We start from the raw sequence: 24,341 nt of genomic DNA on the forward strand, positions 1-24,341 counted from the left end.
GTTCCGTGTGCCTTCGGCGTCTAGTCATGCCGGCCACATGATCACGGAGACATCCTCGGACAAGCGCTGGCTCTTCGGCTTTGAAACGGAGATGAGCACTGGCCCCTAGAGTTGGAAACGACTAGCACGCATGTGCGGGGGAAACTTTACCTTTAATAACTAGATACCATTTTTTAAAATAAATTGTTTCTACTTATATTAATTTTTTTCCAAAGGTTAGAATCAAATGAAAAATATCAGCTTTTCTATATTCTAATATTACTTTAAACATGATCGTTAAAAGTTTGGAAAATGTATATTTATATTCCATGAATGAGAAATAATACATAATCGTGCTTTATTGAACATACATAAATTAAAATTAAAATGTTGAAATCCATTGGGAGTTAAATTTATTATCGTGTAACTGGATTTTCTTTCTTCTCTCTTCTGCCTATCCTGCATCATTTCCAGTTCTGCCAGGAACATAAAGCATTATCAGAACTCCATAAAAAACCTAAATGATCCCTCTGGTAATATTTAAGAGAATCCTCTATCACTGAAATTTTCCTAGAGTATATAAAAGAATCAGTTTGAACTTGTTTCTGTTTTTTAATGTAATAAATAGGCATGAACATTTTTCCTATTTTTTTAACGCTCCCTTGAAAAATCTTGACTGTCTTTCAGTAAATTGCATTTCACTGCCTCCTTTTACTTTTTTTTTACATTTAGAGCTAGCTCTCATATATTAAACATTTTAAAAGGCTCATAAAGCAGCTTTTCAAGTGTCCTAAAGTAGAAAAGGAAGGTAGTTTCCTGGAAAGCATTTAATCTTTTCCATTACTCTTTGCAGAATTGGTTGTTAGTTTAGTAAAGTGTTGTTAAAGCTTCAAACAAACGTTTTCAGTTTTTTTATGAGAGGGAAATATTTTTCTTAAATGTACTGTAACATTTATTAGATCTAATACATGAAACCTATTTAAATAATTGTTAATGTTATGCTATTTAAAGCAAGAAGTACGAATACTAACATCTGAGATTGTAGTTACAGGCTTTATGTATCTAACTCTGTATAACTATATTATTATAAACCTTAGCATAGGGAGCATAAAAAATAATCAAGATCAAAGACTCACTTTGAAAAATGATTTATTATTTTTAAGGGGTGTTGTTAGGACTCATCGACCAGAAGGCCAAATATTTTTACCAAGTGATACAATTGCACAAAACTTTTAATTAGATATTCTTACCTCTTGTCCTACTTTGAGTAGGGAGGGATTGAAGGAAAAGGAAGAGGACAAGGGACACAGTTACAGTAGTGGTAGCAATGACTGCACTGTTGGAAGACCTGAAAGACTATTTTAGGGATAGGTTGTGATGGGGAAAAAATGTATGTATTTTGTCATTAGGAGTTGAAAATAACTTGATGGCATATAAACAAATCAGTCAATCAAATCTTAAAACCCAAGAACTGGATCTATTCAACATCTGGTTCAAGACTGCAACAATTTTATTAAGGTGGCAAATGTATTACTGATGTTTTTGTTTACTTTTTACATTAGTTATTTCAAGATAAAGTTCACCTATGCCCATAATTACTTAGTTGCTTTGGATTCAGATATATACACTGTCTAATTCATCAGTAGCTTGTGGGAATAGTAGGTATGAACTCCTCTTCCTAACATTTCCAATTTTCCCTGAAGAAGTAACGATTGCAAAATGAAAGTTGTAATTAGATCCAAGTTTCTAAAGATCATTCAATTTATATCAACCACAGGAACACTAAACAATCAGCCAGTATGTTCCCCATGATGTGCCTGCTTACTCTTGTAATTCGTTCCTATCCAATCTCTCTACTCTGCAAGAGGGAGAAAAACCAATCAGGCACAGAAGAGATTGCCTAAAGAAATTGCTTGTTTAGGCAATCTCTGCACGCTAGGGGGTGGGGGAAATTGGTCAGACACAGGACAGTATATATCAATTGACTTTAATGATGAACACAGAATTGAGAGAGAAACACTGTGAAGGTTGTAAATGCACATCTTGGTTGCAAAGTTATTTTTTCAGCATTGTCACAATTTTGAATGGTTGCTAAGCAAGGTCTACCTGTATTCTAAAGTCATTTCCTATAAATAGTGCCTACTTTTATGTACAAGTCTATTTTATAGTAAGTAACATAGCAAATCTCTATGCAAAATAACTAACTTTTCTAACCTTGTTAATCTAAGTTCTTTGCCTTTAAATGGCATCATCAAGAGGATAGAAATTTACTCTGAGGTAATTCTGCTTCAAATAATTGCAACAAGTAAGGATGGTTGCTGTGCCTTCTTTGACATATGCACATTTATGCACTGACATGATTCTTCAGTCATTTGACTGTTGCCTTATTTTATATTGTGTTTCTGGAAACTTAATGCTTGAAATATTTTTTTTTGCCTCAAATAAATTATTCTGAACACCGAAGTTTCCATCTTTGGCTGCTTTCAAAGAAAGATATTTATTGAGGAAGCAGAGCTGATGTGATTGATGTACTGGCAGTGGTGTGATAAAGCACGATGACACTGAGGTGACTGAAACAAGGAGAGCAGAAAAGATTGTCATAATCTGTATTTTTAGGATTAGTTATAGGATATTTATCGGATACTTTTAAATTTATTTATTTTATCTTTTGTCTTTATTTTAGGGGCCAATTTTGTAACTCGAAAGATTAGTCGTTCGGTTGCTAAGATTCATCTGGGACAATTGGAATGCTTCAGTTTGGGAAATTTAGATGCCAAGAGAGACTGGGGTCATGCCAAGGACTATGTGGAGGTATGTGATTGCTAAAATGCCTACTTTAAAACAGGGCCGTTGTGGGGCTTATTGCAATAACTTAAAAGTAAAAGTATGGCCTGAAGGCATCTGCTTCTAAATCTAGCTTTTCTCCCTGCTGCCTGAAGAATACATAGGATGCTACTATATCCATAACCTGAACATATAAAGCAGGTTTTCAGGTTGACATTCCTTACTAAATTCCTGTGGGAAGGAGTAAAAACTAAAAGACCTCTTCTGCCTCAACAATATATTGTTTCTTTGTTTCTTTGAGATCAGAAGATTGAAGTGCAATGAAATTTTTTGAGATCCTGTCTACATTGTGGAATCTTCTTATAGTAATGAGAGAAACAAGGCTAATGTTAACCTCAGAAAACATTCTAATTCTGATTCTGATGTGGTTGTAATATTGTTAATGTTTAATATTTCTTCATGTTAAAACCATTCAAGAAAAATTGTTAACATGGCCTATATAAATATTGTAGTTTATATTTTCTTTGCTGAACAGTTTCTTTTTTCAGATCTATTTTCATATGATTATGAAAATTTTTGAAGTTTTATATTTCTTTAATAACTGTATAGGTGTATGATCAGAAGATGAATAATACATACGGTATAGTCCACAATATAACTATAGAGATCTAATTGCAAAGGCTGGCATTAAGGCAATTAGGAAAGCAGAGTTTGTTGCCATATAATTTGTATTTTCATATCTAGTCACATGAACCAAAATAATCTGGCTGTGAGAAGTATCTCTTAGAGATGTACAACATATTTTTAAAAATATAATTAATAATAATAACTGCTGTTAAAATCCTTGTATGGAAGATCTGCTCAGAACAGATCTTTTAAATCTTTTCCTGCTTGCCCTTATAATTATCTTTACAAACGTGGCATCTGTCTATATGATTCTACGGGTATACGTGATTAGATATTAGCCATAAAATAAGCTAACAATGATTTCCAAAAAAAAATAAATTACATTGAACATTGTGTTTCAAAAACTATGTTTGAAATGATCTTATTTATGGCACTTGGTTGGGACAGTACTAGCATGCTTAATCTCAAGTTGATAAAAAACTATGGAACAATATTTCTGTTAAAATATTATATTCTAAGCTTTGGATATTGTACTTGAAACAGGCATAAGCCTTGCAAGTAAGTTTTATTCATTATTCTGCATTAATTTAAAGTGGAACGTTTAAAATTAACTGAATTACTGGCAAATGGATAATTTCAAACATATATTATCAAGTCTAACTAGAGCCTTGGTGGAGCAGTGGGCTAATGCCTCCTTAAGTAACACCAGCTGCCTGCAATTAGTGCAGGTTCGAGTCCCACCAGGCTCAAGGTTGACTCAGCCTTCCATCCTTCCGAGGTAGGTAAAATGAGGACCCAGATTGTTGGGGGCAATAAGCTGACTTTGTAATAATGCCGCTTGGGGGAAGGCGAAAGCCCTAATAAGCAGGCATATACATAGAATGAAGGCTATTGCTAAGCACATTGATTTGTGCTTTAAATTGTAAGCCGCCCTGAGTCTTCGGAGAAGGGCGGGATATAAATGGGATTAAATAAATAAATAAATTGTACAATAAACTATTGCACAGAAATATATTGAGATTTGATAAGCTTCCTCAGTTCTCCTAATAACATTGTTTGCAGCCTAAATTTTCTTATAATATAGAATGTATAGAAGTTCTTTTCAACATAATAATTTGTTTTGATAGAGTAATGCCAGTGGAAATTTTAGATGAAAATAAGGATGCATTTTATTTAGCAGCTAATTTCCAAATGTGTTGGCCACCAGATAAAAATATATTCTGCTGGTATTTCCACAAGGATCACACACTGGTAATGTAAGTCACATTCCAGTTTTTTCAGGTATTTGAGGATTGTCACAAAATTGTTCTGACATAATTCTTAACTGTTCTGGGCGTCATCTTAATTGTTTCCCCATTTTTCCGCTTTTGTTAATTTCATGAGACCCTGAATTTATGCAGTGCAACTAATTGCCATGTATAAAAAAAATTGAAAATAGAAATAAATAACCATTTCAGAATTTAATGGATGGAAAACAAACCTCCAAAATTTGATAGTGAATATAATTTCAGAGTGTGAAGTTGCAGAACTGTGATATATTTGAGAAGAAATTTAGGAAAACTAAGCCAGCCATGGCATTCCTTGTATTTACAATATATCTTGCTGCAAGCAACTTGATTTTCAGCAGATGTTCAATTTTCTTTTATTGCTGGGTGATATACAATAAAGGAGGAAAAAGAAACCACCTCTCTCCTAAGCATGGAAGGAAAGAGCTAATGGAGTGGAAAATAAATCTGCCAATAAATCTGATGGTCTGAATGTGTCTTTTTCACACTGCAATGGGAAAGAAATTGATTCAGAGATAAATATGTAAGGAGAGGGGGGAGTATGGAGGAATAATAGTAATAATAATAATAATAATAATAATAATAATAATAATAATAATAATAATAATAGAAGAAGAAGAAGAAGAAGAAGAAGAAGAAGAAGAAGAAGAAGAAGAAGAAGAAGAAGAAGAAGAAGAAGAAGAAGAAGAAGAAGAAGAAGAAGAAGAAGAAACGGAAGGCTTAATACTGGCTGCTTAACAACAAGCACTACAAACTAATGGCATGAAAGCGAAGATACAAAAATCTACTGACAATCCAAATTGGCGACTTTGCAACAACTAAGTTGAAACTGTTTCACATTTAATATGTGAGTGCAGCAAAATTGCTCAAACTTACTACAAAGCTAGACATCACAAAGCTAAACTAATCCACTGGGCATTGTGTAAAAAATAATAAATAATAATAAATAATAAACCTTTATTGTCAAAGTACAACATGTATACATTGAGATTAGCTGAGCCTCTCCCCGTGCTCCCTCCCCCCAACACACAGTGACAACAAACCCTCCATCCTGCCGCACCATGTGAACCAACTACACCACACACCGGCCTCCCAAGTCAATTCTGCATAAGTTCACAGAGATTATATCCCATTCAAAAGCCTAGCAGCCCACGGATAAAAGCTGTTTTTCAGCCTGTTGGTACAGCTGGCTATACTCCTATATCTCCTACCTGATGGTAGGAGAGTAAAGAGATACCGTCCAGGGTGTGAGTCATCCCTGAGAATTTTCCTCACTCTTCCAAGGCAACGAGCCCTGGCGATGTCATCCAGTGGTGTCAGGGGACAGCCCACAATGTCTTGTGCTGTGCTCACTACCCTCTGTAATACTTTCCTATCCGCAGCTGTCATACCAGCATACCAAACCACAATACCATACGAGAGGACGCTCTCTATAGTAGACCGGTAAAAGAGGGTCATTAGCCGTTGTTCTACCCTGTTCTTCTGCAAGACCCTAAGAAAGTGAAGCCTCTGTTGGGCCTTTCTAGCCCCCTGGGTTGTGTTAACTTTCCAGGTCAGATCTTCACAGAGGTAGACTCCCAGAAATTTAAAGGAGGAAACTCTCTCCACACAGTCCTCCCCAATGAAAAGTGGGGCAGGTTCCTCCTTTTTTCTCCGGAAGTCTAACACCATCTCTTTCGTCTTGCCGATGTTTAGGTGCAAGTTGTTGTTACTACACCATATGGATAGTTTTTGTACCTCCACCCTGTATGCTGTCTCATGCCCACCTGTAATAAAACCCACCACAGTTGTATCATCTGCAAACTTGATTATCACAGTGGATGGGTCAGATGATACACAATCATATGTGTATAAAGAGTACAGGTAGGGGCTAAGCACACAGCCCTTTGGCGTGCCGGTGCAAAGCTTCAGGGAGGTGGACAAAAAATACGACTTGCCTGTGTCTGAAAAGTCATGGGAACATAGGGTGGAAAAAGTTGTCGAGAATGAGAGGGTGAAGATCTTGTGGGACTTCTGAATACAGACATCTCGCCATTTGGAATACAACACGCCAGATATCACAGCTGTAGAGAACCAAAGTGTACAGCTGATTGATGTCGCTGTACCAGGAGATGCCAAAGTCAAAGAAAAAGAACTGGAAAAAAATTACGAAATACCGCAACCTGGCCATCAAAACTGCACGATTATACTGGGAACTATGTCCAAAAACTTCGCAAAATACATCAAGAAATTGCAGCTTCTTGCAATAACTCCAGCAAAGCTACAAAAAACTGTGCTACTCGGAACATCTTACATTTTAAGGAGATACCTGGTTGATACCTAGGATGCTGGCAGCAACCCGTGTCAACCATTAGTGCCAGTCAATTTGAGTGTCAGTTGACTGAGGTTCATGTTTAATGAATAAAAGTTTAATAATAATAATAATAATAATAATAATAATAATAATAATAATAATAATAATAATAATAATAATAATAATAATAATACGTAGTAGTAGTAGTAGTAGTAGTAGTTGGAGGGGACCTTGGAGGTCTTCTAGCCCAACCCCCTCCTCAGGCAGAAAACTCTATACCATTTCAGACAAATGGCTGTCCAATCTCTTCTTAAAAACCTCCAGTGTTGGAGCATTCACAACTTCTGGAGGCAGGTTGTTCCACTGATTAATTGTTCTAACTGTCAGGAAATTTCTCCTTAATTCTAGGTTGCTTCTCTCCTTGATTAATTTCCACCCATTGCATCTTGTCCTGCCCTCAGGTGCTTTGGAGAATAGCTTGACTCCCTCTATTCTGTGGCAACCCCTGAGATATTGGAACATTGCTTTCATGTCACCCGAATCCTTCTCTTAATTAAACTAGACATACCAGCAAGTGTTCTTTATATGTTTTAACCTCCAGTCCTCTGATCATCTTCTTTTACTCTTTCTAGAAAAGGGGTGTCAAACTGCTGGCCCACGGGCCAGATGCGTCATCCAGAAGCCATGCCCACCCCATTGCTGGCAGTGGCAAAATCATTCCAATACGTTGCACAACGTCACGTGTTGTTGCATGTTTGACATGTCTGTTCTAGAGTTCAACATCTTTTTACATCATGGTGACCAAAACTGGATGCAGTATTCCAAGTATGGCCTTACCAAGGCATTTTAAAGTGGTATTAACACTTCGCATGATCTTGATTCTATCCCTCTGTTAATGCAGCTTAGTACTGTGTTCGCTTTTTTGGCAGCTGCAGCGCACTGCTGGCTCATATTTAAGGGATTGTCCACTAGGATTCCAAGATCCCTCTCACAGTTACTACTATTGAACAAGGTACCACCTATGCATTTGGTTTTTCTTGTCTAAATGTAGAACCTTACTTTGTTCACCATTGAATTTCATTTTGTTAGATAGCGCCCAATGTTCAAGTCTGTCAAAATCCTTCTGTATGTTAAGCCTATCTTCTGGACGGTTGGCTATTCCTGCCAGCTTGGTGTCATCTGCAAATTTGATGAATTCCCCATATATCCCCTCATCCATGTTGAAGAGCACTGGGCCCAAACCTCTCTCCATGTAGATGCAGTTCCATTGAGGTCCACACGCTGAGTACAGCTGGTCAGCCAGCTACGAATCCATCTGGTGGTGATGCTGTCTAACCTACATTTTTCTATCTTATCAAGTAGTAGTAGGTTGTGGTCTACTTTATCAAATGCCTTACTGAAGTCCAAGTAAATGATATCCACAGCATTCTTCTGGTCCACTAATTTTGTCATCTGGTCAAAGAATGCAATACGTTTTGTCTGGCATGATCAGTTTTTGACTGTTCTGTACCAGCCTACTACCGGCCCTGCAGAAAAGGCAGGGACAACCCCTTTACAAAAAGACAAGAGGCTGGAACTAAGCCTGCCAAATTTATTGACACAAAACAGAGCAAACAGAGCAAAACCAAAACATGAACCATGAAACAGGAGCTATTCAAACGGTTGCCTTCAGCAAACCAGCCCTCCCACACATTCCCCTTTTAAACAGTTCAAGGCGTGGCTTCTCTCTGCCTCCTTCCGAGGTGCCCCATTGCCTTCCTCTGTTTACTCCTGATTGACTGCCTCCTGTGTCGGGCGTCCTTGAACAGGGCCAGCTGTGGGTCATCTTCATCCATGCTGTCAGGCTCACACAGCTGGGTCTGCGTAGTAACCAGATGAGAGGGGCCTGGCTGAGGGCTCTGCGAAGCCTCAGGGCTGTCCTCTGCAGGCTCTCCAACACCCCCCTCCTCCTCCTCTGAATCGTCCGACCCAACTGCCAAACCCACAGGCTGACCCTGAATCACAACATTGACAAACTAATGTTGGCTTTTGGTTATGACTTAATTTTCTTCTAGTTGTTCACTAATTCATTGCTTGATTATCTTTTCCAGAATCTTCCCAGGTATTGAGGTCAGTCTGATAGGTCTGTAGTTTTCTGGATCTATTCTTTTTCCTTTTTTGAAGATGGGAACTACATCTGCTTTTTTCCAGTCTTTTCGTAGTTGGCCGGTGCTCCAGGATCTTTGAAAGATATAGTTCAGTGGTTCTGAGATCACATCTGCCAGTTCCTTCAGAATCCATCTAGTCCTCGTGATCTGAACTCATTTACCATTTTCTTGCCTATTTTAATTTGTGTTTCTAATCTGTTTTTACGGTACTGTTTTTGATAGGTTGGACTGTTTCTTTCCTTTGTGTAAAGACAGATGCAAAAAATGAGTTAAGTAGTTCTGCTTTCTCCCTGTTGCTTGTTTCTTTTGTGAGCTGTTATTTTTCTTCTTCATTGATATTGTACTAGACTGGGCTTATAGACTGGGATGAAAAAAATTGTATGATACTTTGAGTGGATGGATGAATAAGAGGACGGGGTATTGCTATGTGTGCAGAAGGGAAGAGGAGAAACATGGTTGAAGTTGAGGTTAGGTAACTCTAATATCACTGACAATTGTTTGTGTAGTGCATATGCACCATACTGAGATTGAAGAAATGGGATGCAATTATATTCCTACTTTCTCTTGGCTTTGACCCTCTCTGCAACTATAAGCTGTAACTATTTTCCCAGAGAGAATGTAACCTTGAATCCAAAAATGTTGGCCATATTCTGCAGTAAGCTACAGTATGTCTGTATAAGCAGCTGAATGGGCAATATGGATTGGTAAATATGTTTATTAAAAGTAAATTAATATTAGTAGAAACATTTATTCACTATAAACTATATTTTATTCAATATGATGCCAAACTGCAGATAACCTGGATGTAAGTTTGAGATTAAGCAAAATAATCAAATATAGCAAGATTTTTTGTGTCTTGCTTTGTTCTATAATTTCTTTTTATTTGGGGTAGTAATAAGCCATCTATAGATACATACTAATACTTATACAATAGTAACTACTTAGTAATCAATTAGTCTACTTAGTAATCATTTCACAATAATAAGAAGAAACATTAGATATTTATATACACACATTCTTCTTTCTGCCCCTGAAAATCATTTTCTTGGAACAATGAGAATGTCCTTAATGGTTCAATACCATCTTTTAACGTTTCTTAACAAATAAATACTGCTAATAATGCTAACATTTTGAATGGATAGCAAGGGCATGCTGTTTCTAAAGGTGTAATGAGATTGATTGCAGTTAGGCAAGGTTGACAGGAGAAAAAACATTAGGTTCATGGTCTAGAGGTGATAGTGTAGGCTGAGACAGAGATAAGTCTGAAGCAGAGCTGTCCTAGTCATCATCTCTTTTTCCGTTCCTAGAATTTATTCTTTCCATTCCATTCCTTTTTACTTTTACATTCCATTCCATTCCATTTATAATAGAAATAAAATATAAAGTACTATATTTAAATAGACACTTTAATCAACTCAGTATTTTTAATTAACATATTGGATATTAGGAACTATTTCTCAAATATATGGGGAACAGCTCTCAATGTCACTTCTTTTCAGTATATGTTGTTGCTTCTTAACTCTTTCAATTTTATTGTCAAATGAATAATAAGGTATAGTTCACCTTACTCTCCTGTAAGGTTTTTGGATATATTCTCCAGCCTACTTACAGTACAAATCATTGTTATTAAATTAAATCCGTAATATAATGGATTTTTATGTAATAATTATGAATGTGGGTGGGATGTGTGCCTTCAACTTACTGCTGATTCTCGTGCCTGCCAGGACTAGTCCCGGCTAAGGTTTTGGAAGTAGTTTGATATTGCCTTCTTTCTAGAGCTGAGAGAGAGTGTCTGGCAGGTACAAAGGGTCCCCCAGTGCCTTATGTACTATACCAAACTAGCCCTCATGTAACATATGTAACATTGAATTACATTTGGCGTTATACAAAAGGGACTCAGATCCTGCATGTCTCACTCTTCCACTGGGATTATTGGTTTAAACCCTTTATTCCATGTCCAGTTAAATTTAAATATCCTACCAGATGTTTTACGTTCTGTATACTTGCAAGTCACTTTTTATTTCTTCTATTCAATTGTGTCTGATTCTCGGAGACCACCTAGACCAGGGGTAGGGAACCTTGTTTCTTTTATGATTTGTGGACTTCAGTACCCAGAATTCCTGAACCAGCCATGATGACTCAGGAATCTTGGAAGTTGAAGTCCACAAGTCATAAAAGAGCCAAGGTTCCCTACCCCTGGCCTAGACAAATCCCTGCAGTTATCTTGGCAGGGTTTGACCGAAGTAGTTTGCTCTCGCCTACTTCCCAGGGCTGAGAGAAAGTGAACAGCCCAAGGTCACCGACCTGGCTTTGTGCCTGGACTAGAGTGAACTAGAACACATCGTCTTCTCATTTCTAGCCTAATGTCTTATCCACTGCACCAGACCGATTCTCAGAAGTCACTCAGATTCACCCAGTTGAAGTGGTACAGTATAAAAGTAGTTTAAATAACTAAGTAAATACAATATATTCATTTAAAATGCTATAAGGAAACCAGATGGAGGAGTTTTAGTTTAATTTAAAACTATTGTTATGTTTAGCTGTTAAAATGCCCATTTTTAACAACACGGTATCTGTATTCATTGCCATGCTTTTTTTAAAGTGCTGCTGAGGTTACGATGTTAAATGCACGGCCATGCTAAAATTTAAATCACCTTTTCAAGGATATGATCCCTGCTTTTAATAGTTCATTGTGTTACCTCTGTAGTCCTTGAATTACAACCACATTTGGGATCAGAATTTCAATTGCTAAGGAAAGCAGCTGTTAAGTGAATCTTGTCGAATTTTATCACCTTTTTTTTCCCTTTCACGTGTTAAGCCAAAGACTGCAGTTGTTAAGTGAACCTTCTCTATTTCATGGCTAGGTTTCTAGCTGCATATCAGTGGCGCTCCAGAGCTTTAAAAATGGATTTCTACCCTTATATTTATCAATATATTTTACAGATGTCTTCAGAAATTTATTTTGACTGATATGCCTCTAGAATCTGTCTGTTGAGAACTTCATGCTATGAAGGGAGATGAAGTTGTGAGATTTATATAGGGCAAGATTGGCAGCAAATAGCCCTGTGTATTTTAATGAAGTATTTATACAAATGCCCTATTTGTCATTTTTGCTGAATTGATTGAAAGCCGGGGAAGGAACACTTTTTCACATTGCCACGTGACATGCTGGAATCAATGAAACAAGCAGTAACCTTTGGTGCTGTTTGTTCATTCAAACTACCTTTTGTTTGTGATGAGCATTGATCATATTCCTTGACAAAGTTATGCAAAAGTTCTGTGGGTGGATATATGTTAGTTGGCAACAGGAGACTAAAAGTAAAAAGTAGGCAGTGGTTATTTTGACATAAATAAAGTCTCTATTTGAAAGTGTTTAATTTAGGCAAGAAAGTGATTTTCATAATGATACACAAGAGCTCTTTCTAGTCCAAATCATATGGCATTCATTTACAAAGCACTGCAGTTGTGTCTACAAGTAGGTGTTACTAATAGCTTCCTTTTCTTCGAGAAAATTATACTCATCTGTTTCATAGCTCCTGTAAGATGTTGCCGTTTATGAAAGAAACCTCCCAAATAGAAATAATGGGATTTAAAATAAAATCAAGCAAACCTCTATAACCATTTTTGTATTTGTTAGTGTGAAAAGTGTTAGTGTCAGAAAGCTATAAAGGCAAAAAATAAAATAAAATGCTTTCCTCAGCAAAACCATCTGGTTTCATTTCCTGTGCTTCAATAACTGTATGTGAATTATTATCAAGATTACTCCCATAGTTTTCTAAGTGGTCTTGGAACACTGGTGGTCTTAAAAAACAGTTGGAATGATTGAAGAGTTAGGTTTTCTTTCAAGTATAAAATTTCCCAGTTGTGACTCCCAATTGAGAAATTAAAAATTGCAGTCATATTTTGGAAGGTAACCAATTATTCTAAGATAAATGAAAATAAATTTTTAAAATGTGTCATATACAATGCAGCAGTGTTGTCCACCTAATAGATGGGTTCTTCTAATGTTCTGAATCAAGCTTGCTGGATTCATCCAATATAGCATACAGTTGAAAGAGTTAAAATTATGACTGTGAAGGAACCTGAAGATGTAAAACAATGGGAAACCATAGCCTCAGTTTATCAATTTTGTCTTTTTTATTTCAAAAAATAGTTAAGTCTAAATAATCAAATTGTTTTCTGAAGAATGACCTTTAATATGCAAGTACTTGGTGTTGTTATCCATTTTTTAGATAATATCTATCTACATGTGACCATAACCACACTTGTAAGAGGACATTTTAGAAGATCTCGTGTATATAGAATATCATTTGTAACATTAAAATTTGCAAAAATATTGGAAAATGTCTAGTGTTGAGGTCCCTTCAGTTGTAAAATGTTAATATTTTATACCTTTTTGTAGACATGAGGAACTTTTAGCCTACTTACTAGGTTACACAACTGCACACAAATCAACCGTGATTCTTCTTCAGTGTCAAACAACATTCCTCAAATCTACAGGGTATACTTAATATGCCACTTCTAGTTTTAGAACAAATACCGTACTTGAATTTTCAGCTATAGGTGTTCTGGGATGTGGCTTGACCTAACAAATAATGTTAATGATCCAAAGATAGAACAGTTGAACTTTCCAATTGGTCACCTTTGGCGGGCTTTCAGCTTATCATAGGGGGACTGGCAGCTGTGGTTAATGGGATAAAAAAATGGAGAAAGTTTATGGCAGTCAAATAGTGCTACTGCATGGTTGTTTTTACTCTTGGAGCCATGGTGGCGCAGTGGTTAGAATGCAGTATTGTAGGCTAATTCTGCTGACTGCCAGGGGTTTGATCCTCACTGGCTTAAGGTTGACTCAGCCTTTCATCCTTCCAAGGTTGGTAAAATGAGGACCCAGATTGTTGGGGCAACATGCTGACTCTGTAAACCGCTTAGCACTATGGAGCTATAAGTCTATAAATCCAAGTTCTATTGCTATTGCTAGAGCTATGTTTCCCTCCATTTTAGAATGTAAATAGGTGGATATCACGTATAGTGTATCTTACTCTATATAAAGAACTATCTGCAGGGATGGTTATTGAATGCAGTTCGTTTCAGTCTGTGTCTTAGATGTTTGTTAGGTTTAGAATTACCTGATGCTTCCATGTGTAAAGGTAAAGGTAAGGTAAAGGTTCCCCCGCACATGCATGCTAGTCGTTTCCGACTCTAGGGGCCGGTGCTCATCTCCGTTTCAAAGCCGAAGAGCCAGCGTTTGTCCGAGGACGTCTCCGTGGTCATGTGGCCGGCATGACTAGACGCCAAAGGCGCACGGAACACTGTTACCTTCCCACCGTAGTGGTCCCTATTTTTCTACTTGCATTTTTTACGTGCTTTCGAACTGCTAGGTTGGCAGAAGCTGGGACGAGTAACAGGCGCTCACTCTGCTACGCGGCACTCGGGATTCGACCCGCCAAACTGCCGACCTTCTGATCGACAAGCTCAGCGTCCTAACCCACTGAGCCACCGCGTCCCTATTCTTAGATGTTTGTTAGGTTTAGAATTACCTGATGCTTCCATGTGTACCCTAACTAAATCAAAGTGTTGAGGGAGAAAGTGACATGACTTTTTCAAGTTTTGAAGTTTGCTTTTTCAAGACTATTTGGTGAGACATATTGTACTGCATATATTTCTGTAACACCTGAAAAATAACCGAGAGAAATTCTTGAAAGGTAAGCCATGTCTCACTTCAAATATTCACCAATGCCTGAATACTTAGCATCCTGACCATAGGTGCTCTAGTATATCTACCAGATTCTCTCTTCCTCAGTTTTATTTTTTAACAATATTTTTAATTCAAAAAGGAAACATAAAAGGTGGTATATTCTAAAGCCTGGTCTCTGACATAATCTTTGTTTTCAAGAATGTTTTTCAATCTCACATCAATCCTGGAGACACTCTTAGAGGGGAAAAAAATATGACGGGGCTGCAGTCCTAGGCTCTCTTTGAAAGATTGTCTATGTCTCCAGGAAAAAAAAAAGAGAAATAAGGTGAGATGGTTCTGGAATGCTTGACAGACACTGCAGAGCAATCTCACAGGTTTGCTTTATGTTAAATAAGTATTTTCCAAGAGTGTCTGGGACATGCTTTCAAAACTGTGAATATGCTAATCAACCCAAAAAAGTTGGTACAAGTGGGATCCGAGTTGAAAATGGACAAGAAACGGATCTTGAAATAAAAACGACAATGTTATATGTAGTTGATATTTTAATAAAAGGCGGATGTAATGCTTCCAATCCTAAAATTGTCATTGTAACAGCCTTTATATATAAAACTTGAAATAGGCTGCAGAGTTGTCATCACCACATAATATATACTCGATTGATTATTTGGGTCGAGAGGGCAGTTACCCCACTTTGCTGAAGTCAAGGTGGCATGCATGTCTTCCCTCTCCTTTTTTCCGCAGAACAGCTCTGTAAGGTCCATTCAATTTAATGAGAGTGACTGGTATAAATTCACCCAGCCAGCTTTCATGCCCAAGGGAGAACTAGAATGCATGGTGCCCCACAGCAGGGGTTTAAGTCAAATTGCAGCTTCCTATAGGAGAATAGCAGGCAGAACTGAGAGGTGGAGTTAAGCGCATCATCCACTTAGAATCATTGCATTCCCACCAGCACCCCAAATTCAACCCCTCCATTGACTTTATCTGGCGCCAATTTACTGTTGAACTTTAGTTGACCAGATTATTGAATAAATTTTCTATGCCACAACCTTACGTATCCTAATTCTTTGTGCCTGACATTTCCTTTATCTTTACTTAATTATCTTATTAGTAACCTTTGATTTTGACAGATCTCTTGGCTGAAGTCAGAGGTGGAATTTCCTTATATTATTCAAAACATTATTATATCACAGCTATGCCCTCAGAAGCTAATTTACTTTTTAAGATTCACTCTCTGCCTCTAAAAATGTTTTTTTTAATTCCTGGCTTAAATTAATATATTGAGTGGGAAGTACATGGAAGACTTTAGGCATATTTTAACTGTTATTATTGATTTAACAATACTTTTAAGTAGTGTGTTTGTTCATTCTTCTTGTACAGATACTATGCATTATGTACATTTGGCATTTTTGCATTTGACATCCTAAGATTCTCATAGAGAAGAAGAATCTTATCTCCTAGAATGGCAAACCCACCAATATGAAAAAGGAGTCAAGATTTATTTTATTAAGGTCTAGATTACTTTTGTAATTTAAAGAAAAGTTCCTAGAGATGTGTTAACAACATCTTAAAATTTAATATATTTAATATGTTTAAATCTACAATATTGCACTCAACTGGTAGATATTTGGTGCATACATTACTTAACTTGTCCCTCTTAGATAATGTGAAGTAAAGCAGAGCAAACCTCACTAGTAGTGAAATAGCAACAATAATTTTGTAGCTCCTTATTCTAAGCTATCACCTACCACAGAGACTCACTTATTTACAGTATACTGAGCTCCTTTCACTTATTAGTAGATGCAACCTTTCCCATTTTAAATCATATTTTCTGAGTCTATTTATATTGGTTTTAAATATTGAGATTTGAAGGTCAAAGAACATATTCAACAATTACAGTAACTGCTTTCTCTCATTTTGGATCATAGTGTATTCTTGTATTATTTGCATCACTGTACAATTAAATGCACTTTTATGAAACATTTTACTAGCTCTTCTAAAAAGCATAATAGCTTTCAGACTACTTATTTATTTATTTAAACAATTTAAATGGCTTCCCTTCTCATGAAAGTAACTCTGGGAGGCAAACAAGGTAAACACACAGACATACAAATTTAACAAATCAAACCATAATGTCTGAGGTCACAATAGTAATCCTATCTCATAAGAAGGCAACATTAACCAACAAAAGTTGCCTAACCATCTGGGCCATCTGATTCTATTTTCAGTTGAGACTGTTAATAGACTGGAATAGGCTGAATTCCTAGTCACCAATTAAGCTTTAAGTTTATTTACTGAATATTTATCAAATGTTACCTTCAGATTTTGGTTTAGTTTGGCCTTTGTATGAGGTTAGAGCACATGTCTATGATTTCTACTATTAAAACTACCAGTTCCTGTCCAAATACCTCACATTTGCTTACAAAAGTTGGTTTTATGGATGAAAATGGAAACAGGTGGTGTTTTACAAGTAATTGCTCTCTTTCCCACCTTTCTAAACTCAAAAAATACTGAAAAACTGTGTAAAGTACACTGCAAATAATTCAGGTGTCATACCAATTAACTTTGATGGTCCAACCTCATGTGGTGAGGGGGAACACATCAGATTATCCACCCTTGTCTCATGTTATCGAAATATCAGTGTTCACTATATGTATAGTGAATCAATCAGATATCACCGTAGCCACTAAAACATGAAAGACATGATTTTACTATTTTCTATTTTTAAAGTTGTATTATTTTGGCTTCTGTTATTTCTCATTATACTATTACAGTTGTGTAGCTTGCCTTGAGAGGATTTTAAGTTTAAATGCAGCCTTAAAGAGATTTTAAATAAATGCTAGCATATTGTCATATTGGTTTGGCTGGTTAATACCTGATATGGTTATGATTGTTACTTTATTTAGGTGAATAGTGGAAGTTTGGTTACACTATTCCTTATATGCTGGCAGTTTGGGCACATTGTTTATTTGCTTATTCGTCAAATATGAATTTGATTGGAATGAAGGAAGACCTGTTATCATAGGACATCCATTTAAATTAGATTGGCACACAATAGAACATCCTCTCTAATGGAAACAACTCATTGGGGAAAGCATCAGCACCGTTTCTTTGCATTTTACTGAATACAGATGATAGCTATGATTAACCCAAATGAGTGGCTGGGGATTTATTGTTTTCTTAGAGATAAGACGTGCATTTCCTTTATTGGCACTTCTGGCAAATAGCTTGAACTCTGTTAAATGCATACAGCATTGTTTAATATCATGCCTTGAGCTCTTTTATTAAGGATTCCTCTCTCTTTTTAAGGCATGTTGCCTTCTATTACAATTGACTGAACGGTTTGTCATTTGAGCCTTAGAAATTTGGAGGTCCTTCCTTTTTATCATGCACTCTGTGTCCAACAGTGCTTTTTCTGTTCCATTGCTTGCCCTTCTCCCCAAAGCTGAAATAAATCAAACTTGGTTGAGACTCAGTCGCAATAAATCAAGACCTGTCCAAAACTGGAGCCTGCCCAGTCAAAATGTCATAGTTTGGCTTTCACTGAGGATTAATTAAAGGGCTGATATAAAGCCCAGATGTGCTTCAGGAGAGTAACAAAATGCCTGGCGATAGCCACACTAAAAATCAAGGCTTCTCATGAATCTGCCCACCCAAGTGATGAAGAAGTATAAGATTGTGGAAGGAAGAAAAGTGGGAGAAAATCGAATCAAGTGTGTTCTTAGATTATTTTTTTAAGAACTTCTGTTTTGAAAACAAGAGAAGCTCAGTGCTGCAGCTTTTCTGGAAAAATGATGTTTTTGTAGATGTGTAAAACAGTAGTAGAAGCGAACTTCATGATTAACAGCTGTATTAATTGGGGTGGAAAGGAAGCTGATACAACATATAACCATTGCATTCCTTCTTCAAGACAGTTTTTCAAAATTCAAGACTTTTACTTATTATATACCTCCTTTTAGTAATGAATGTATATTTCATTCACTGTATAAATTACATAATTTACAAAATATGTCTATTTGAAGTCTTCATAGTTCCCACAAGTGACAGACTATTTTAAAATGTTAATTAAAATGGAATTATTTTTATTTTTTTAATTGTGTCATCTGTTCTACCAGCTTTAATATTAATAACTTAGATACAAAATGCTATTGTTTTCTCCTGTTAAAGTCACCTTTTTCTCTTGTCTGAAATTTTCTGTAGTTAATTGGATTGAGATGGCAGCTCAGTTGAATAAATAAATAAACTCAAGATAAATCTTCTGCATTGTTTGCTCAGTCTCTTGAAGACAGTTATAATTTCTTTATGCCTCAATGGCCTTGCAAGTTATTCCTCTTTTGCACAGATCGTAGATCAACTTACGTACTGCCCTCCTACCTCTACACATGAACTTAGAAGCAACTCAGATCATCTAGCTAGTATTTCCTATTACTACAAACTTAACTACATTTTCTATTATCTGACTAACAGAACAAATGAGGTAAGGAAAGAAAAGCATATATTGGAATACCCAGCATCCTATTCTGAAGTGAATATAGGGGAAAAACGTATTAAATAAAAATAATAAGTGAATAAAAAATACGAATGAAACGTTTGATAACTTCACCAACAATTGAAATTACTCTAGTCCAGAGGTGTCAAAATGCCGGCTCGTGGGCCGGACACGTCATGACAAAACCATACGCACCCTATTGCTGGCAACGGGGGGAAAATTCCAATATGTCGCATGATGTCACATGACGTCACGAGTTTGACATGTCTGCTCTAGTCATATGGAATTGGAGAATTGTTGAGTGTAGAAATAAAGGAAAAATAGCACACATTTGCCCATGTTACCCAGGGTCAGGGCAGATTGATATTCCTCCTAGTCACCAATCAAAAACAATGAACATACATGCATTTCTCATTTTTTTGGCTATAATCTAAAGTTCAGAAATCAAATTCTCTTACTTATTTATTTATTTTTAATCTGAAGATGGAATCTAGCAAAGTGCTAATTAAAATGGAGATGACTTAAGGTGCCCTGATTGAAATGCTAGCATTCTTTGGCATTTGAGTTACAGTATGGGTAATAACTTTTTCTCAAATGAATAAATATAAAAATGGGTGTATTAAAATGATATTTTATATATTCCAAATTTTTGAACCTCTCTATTTCACTGTAAATTCATAGAAACTTTCTTAAAAGTTTTGAGATTAAGGCAGTTTCTGTGGTTGCTAACAAACTATAATAAAAGCATGTTTGCATGTCAAAATAACCTAAAGAAAGAAGAAAACAAATAATAGTCCTGGATGGAAAATCTTTTGATTTTTATAAGGTCCTTTGAACAAGCACAAAGCTAACGAGTTTCATAGAAGTTTAGCTGGGGATTCAAACAGCGTTTTCCTCTAAATTGACAGACTATACTTGGCTAACTTAGGTGCCTAACAAGGCAAGAAAAAAAAATAGAGCTTTCTACTTATGGTAACTTAAATTATAATCAATGACTGTAACTGTGTCCTACAGTGTTTATAGCCTAAAAAAAATCTTATATATATTTGCCAAAAGAGCAAGCTTGTAGTAGTGGTTGAAGTGGGAATACTTCAGCATCAAGTGGCCAATTTCAGCTCTTAAGAAAAGTTTTGTTAGAGAGAATCAGACAAAGGATATACTGTATTTGATGAAAAAGAGAATCAATCAAGCCCTTTAGATGAGAACGACAACCTAGAAAACAAGTTGTAGAAAATACTTTACTTCACTGGAATTTAGACTTAGTCTTCCAAAAGAAATGGGCTTAAATCTCTAGAGAAGGAACAAGTTTCGGCTCAACAGGAAATGAGAGTCTGATGCCTTGAAGAACACAGGGGATACAATTGCTACCTCCAAGGGAACAAAGAGAAGAGTTATACTAGTTGATCCCATATTAATGTAGGCCAACTGGACTCACTGACATAAAATATGCTTTCTCCAGGAGCGAGGATCAAGGATATGATGATATGACTCATCAAGACTATGGGAGGAATCCCTTCTTATTCACCCATATGTGAATAATGCTAGGAGTGGCTACAACAAAATCATGCTGGATTCTACAAAGGAAACCAAAGAACCCTGGAGCTCAGGTGCTATTATCATAAATCCTTCTAGCTCAAGGAAAATGTTTGAAAAGAAGAATAACATTTGAGTGACTACCTATAGAAGCAGAAATATTTGTTTATGGGTCGTTGAACTGCATTACCAGGATGATGACCTCATTTAAATTGAAAGGAATAATTGATCAAACCACATAATCAGAAAAAAATTAATAACCCCACAGGGTTGGAAGTTGAATCCTGGATATGAGAAATTAGGCACTGCAAGAATAAATAACTCAATAGGAATTTATTAATTTAATAAAAGTCAGGTGGAACATTAACTCAACATTTATTATATCTGTTGTTGATGTGATAATACTTATTTTAAAAATGAGCTTGAATTCTTATTACATGAAGAGAATTATGATATAATAGATATACAGAGAATTATTCTAGAAAAAATATTCTTGTGATCGAAGTACAGGAATTCTGTATTCTGCTTCTGTCAACCACTCAGCTGAGGAGTGAATATGAGTGATATTTTTCTAAAAACAAATTACAGATCTTTCAAAGAGGTATAGTATTGATAGGGGATTTTGAATTACCCCATGTCTCTTGGGAAACAAACTCAGTCAAGCATCATCCTTTCAGGAAATTCCTGATCTGTCTTGCTGACATTTCCCTCTTCAGTAGGTGAAAGAAGGCATAAGGACTTCAGTTATTTAAATCCTTTCAGCTAGGACTTAATGCTAACTAATAGGGAAGCATAGACAAATGAAAGTAGAGTGTACTTTTGGGACAAATGACCATGTAATGTTGAAGCTATTAATTTTTAAGAAATTTTAAGAGAAATTGAAAGTGAGTATAGAGTGAAATTCAGGAAAGTGGTTTTTAATTACTGCAGAAAAATTATAAAAAGAATTTCAAGACAGGAGATACTAACTTTCAAAAATAACGAAAAACAAAAACCCACAAGAAAAAAAAATAAGGAAAAAAAAGATACTAAGTAAGAATTATTTCAACTTGAGGTTGAAAAAGAGGTTACCTTGAAGAAGCACTTATAGGAAATAATAAAAAGACAGGTTGGTGTGGATTTTATAAGTTAAAATTCTTTAAAAGTAGGTTTTCTTACTTGATCTTTATGTTCAAAATAAAAAAGGAAATAAAACAATATGTCGTCAATGTTGATAACAAAGAAAAGGTAGGGTGACTCAATTTTTATTCTGTTTCGATCCTTATTCTGCTTCAGAAAGCAGGTTATGTTTTATTTAACAAGTTGGAAAAGTTGGTAAAACAAGTAACTGGATTCCAGATCAGGTTTGACAGAAATGTACAGAATAGCTACTGATTTTGAATATAAAAAGGTCACAGAATAGATAATGATTTACTCATTGCCATCCAGGATGCAAAGACAGAATTATGTTCTTAGAATGCAGGAGGTAGATTTTGGCTAAAAATGAAGAAAAATGTCCTAACAGGAAAAGCTGCTTGACATTGGGGCTAGTTACTCAGGGAGGAGTGTATTCAAGCATAGGCTTGACCACATCTGTTGGGATGATATTTTCATTTAAAAAAGGTAAAAGGTAAAGGTTCCCCCGCACATGCATGCTAGTCGTTTCCGACTCTAGGGGCCGGTGCTCATCTCCGTTTCAAACCTGAAGAGCCAACGTTTGTCCAAGGACGTCTCCGTGGTCATGTGGCCGGCATGACTAGACGCCAAAGGCGCACGGAACGCTGTTACCTTCCCACCGTAGTGGTCCCTATTTTTCTACTTGCATTTTTACGTGCTTTCAAACTGCTAGTTTGGCAGAAGCTGGGACGAGTAACAGGCGCTCGCTCTGTTACGTGGCACTTGGGATTCGACCCACCAAACTGCCGACCTTCTGATCGACAAGCTCAGCGTCCTAACCCACTGAGCCACCACGTCCCTGTTTTCATTTAGACTCCAGCATTAAGCAGAATTTGCACTTGAGGGCCAAGATAAGTCCCTTCCATTTCTATGACTATTGAGCAATTAACAGTTTGCAGAGCAAATAATATCTTGGACCTTGTAAGTTGGAATCTGGCCATCAGAATGTAAATCAGAATTTAATTGTCAATTGTTTATATTAGCTAATTTTATAGTGCATGAACAAATCGGATTTTATATTATTTCCACATTTCTGCCCAGACTGAGGAAATAATATATTTGTACAGTTAATATTTGCAATTTTGAAATACCTCTCATAACAGTGTTTATAGCATAGTATCATATATTGCAGATTGGCAAAGAGTGTAATATTAGAGTTTTTTCATGTTTAAGAGCTAGCAATAGTAATCACAGCTAACATGTTTCAGTGTAACTTTCAACTTGTCACCTTCTGAATCTTACTGTTTCTATTTATCACACAGTTTATCTTAAATCAACTTTTCTCTCCTAAATTGATAAATAACATGTTAATGTTCTGAAAATGAATTAAAACCTCTTCACACGAATGAAGAAAAAATGTGAAACATTTGAAAACAAGACGATTAGCCACTGACAACTTCAAAAGATTTTACTATCTAATATTTTTCTTTTCTTCTGGGTGGTCTGTAGCTCCAGTGCTTTAAAATTCTTTCTCTGCCCACCTCTGTGTTCTGTTTAGCCTCTTTCATGTTGGACGTTCCCCAAAGATACCATCCTTTCTAACTAGGACAATTAGCAATGATTTCTTTAATCACTATGGAGAAATGCTCTGTGCTTGCGCTTAGAGCAGGGGTATCCAAGTTTGACAATTTTAAGACTTGTGGACTTCAAGTATTCCCCAGCCAGCATGGGAAGTTGAAGTCCACAGATCTTAAAGTTGCCAAGGTTGGCCATCACTGGCCTAGAGATTATTATTTTAAGTGTTTAACCCAAATCAAAATCAGATTTGATTAAGATATATGAGAATGAGTATTTTTTTAAAAATTATGATCGGACAAAACCCATCTGGCATCTGATGCTGTTTGTGGACAAGATTCTGGTCCAACCTTATCAGCTGAACTTTTGCTTGTTATAAAGGAGGAAGAGGGATTATCTTTTCTCCTGAGTTTTTTTTCCCCCTTGTGAATTGGCCACTCAACTGCACAGCTAGTACAAATCCTTGTTCTGTAACGAGTCTTAAGACAGGAATCAGACTGATATTTATTAAAATACCACTGAGCAACAGAACTTCAGTTTAATTTAGTACATAGGACTTAAGACTTGACAAAGTTTGACAAATGATTTTCTGGAAATCGACATGCTTTATGATGTTATGAGTGGGAATATACTAAATTCATGCTGAAAAAACAGTGCATAGTATTTTTGTATTTAACAAAGGCATGAAATGTGCAGCATAAATAGTAAAGAGCAATAATTTTTCATTCTTTAGCTTTTCCTACTAAGGCTAAGCTGCATCAGTTATTCTCGTGCTATCTTGCAGATTTGGTCACTCATGTTATCCATATAAATATGGGCTTATTCATAATACACGTTTTAC

General features: G+C 36.2%; 1 protein-coding gene across 4 annotated transcripts in view; it reads left to right on the plus strand.

Moving 5' to 3' along the window:
- GMDS (GDP-mannose 4,6-dehydratase) overlaps positions 1-24,341 on the plus strand; it is a 289,893-nt gene that overhangs the window by 71,796 nt on the left and 193,756 nt on the right. For all 4 annotated transcript variants that reach the window (XM_081325937.1, XM_081325938.1, XM_081325939.1 and 1 more), the window contains exon 7: positions 2,663-2,790. In XM_081325937.1, coding sequence (XP_081182063.1) covers positions 2,663-2,790 — 128 coding nt within the window. The remainder of the gene's footprint in view (positions 1-2,662; positions 2,791-24,341) is intronic.

This window comes from Vipera berus (assembly GCF_964194415.1).
Source record: "Vipera berus genome assembly, chromosome: 3".
In the NCBI taxonomy this organism is placed as follows: Eukaryota; Metazoa; Chordata; class Lepidosauria; order Squamata; family Viperidae; genus Vipera; species Vipera berus.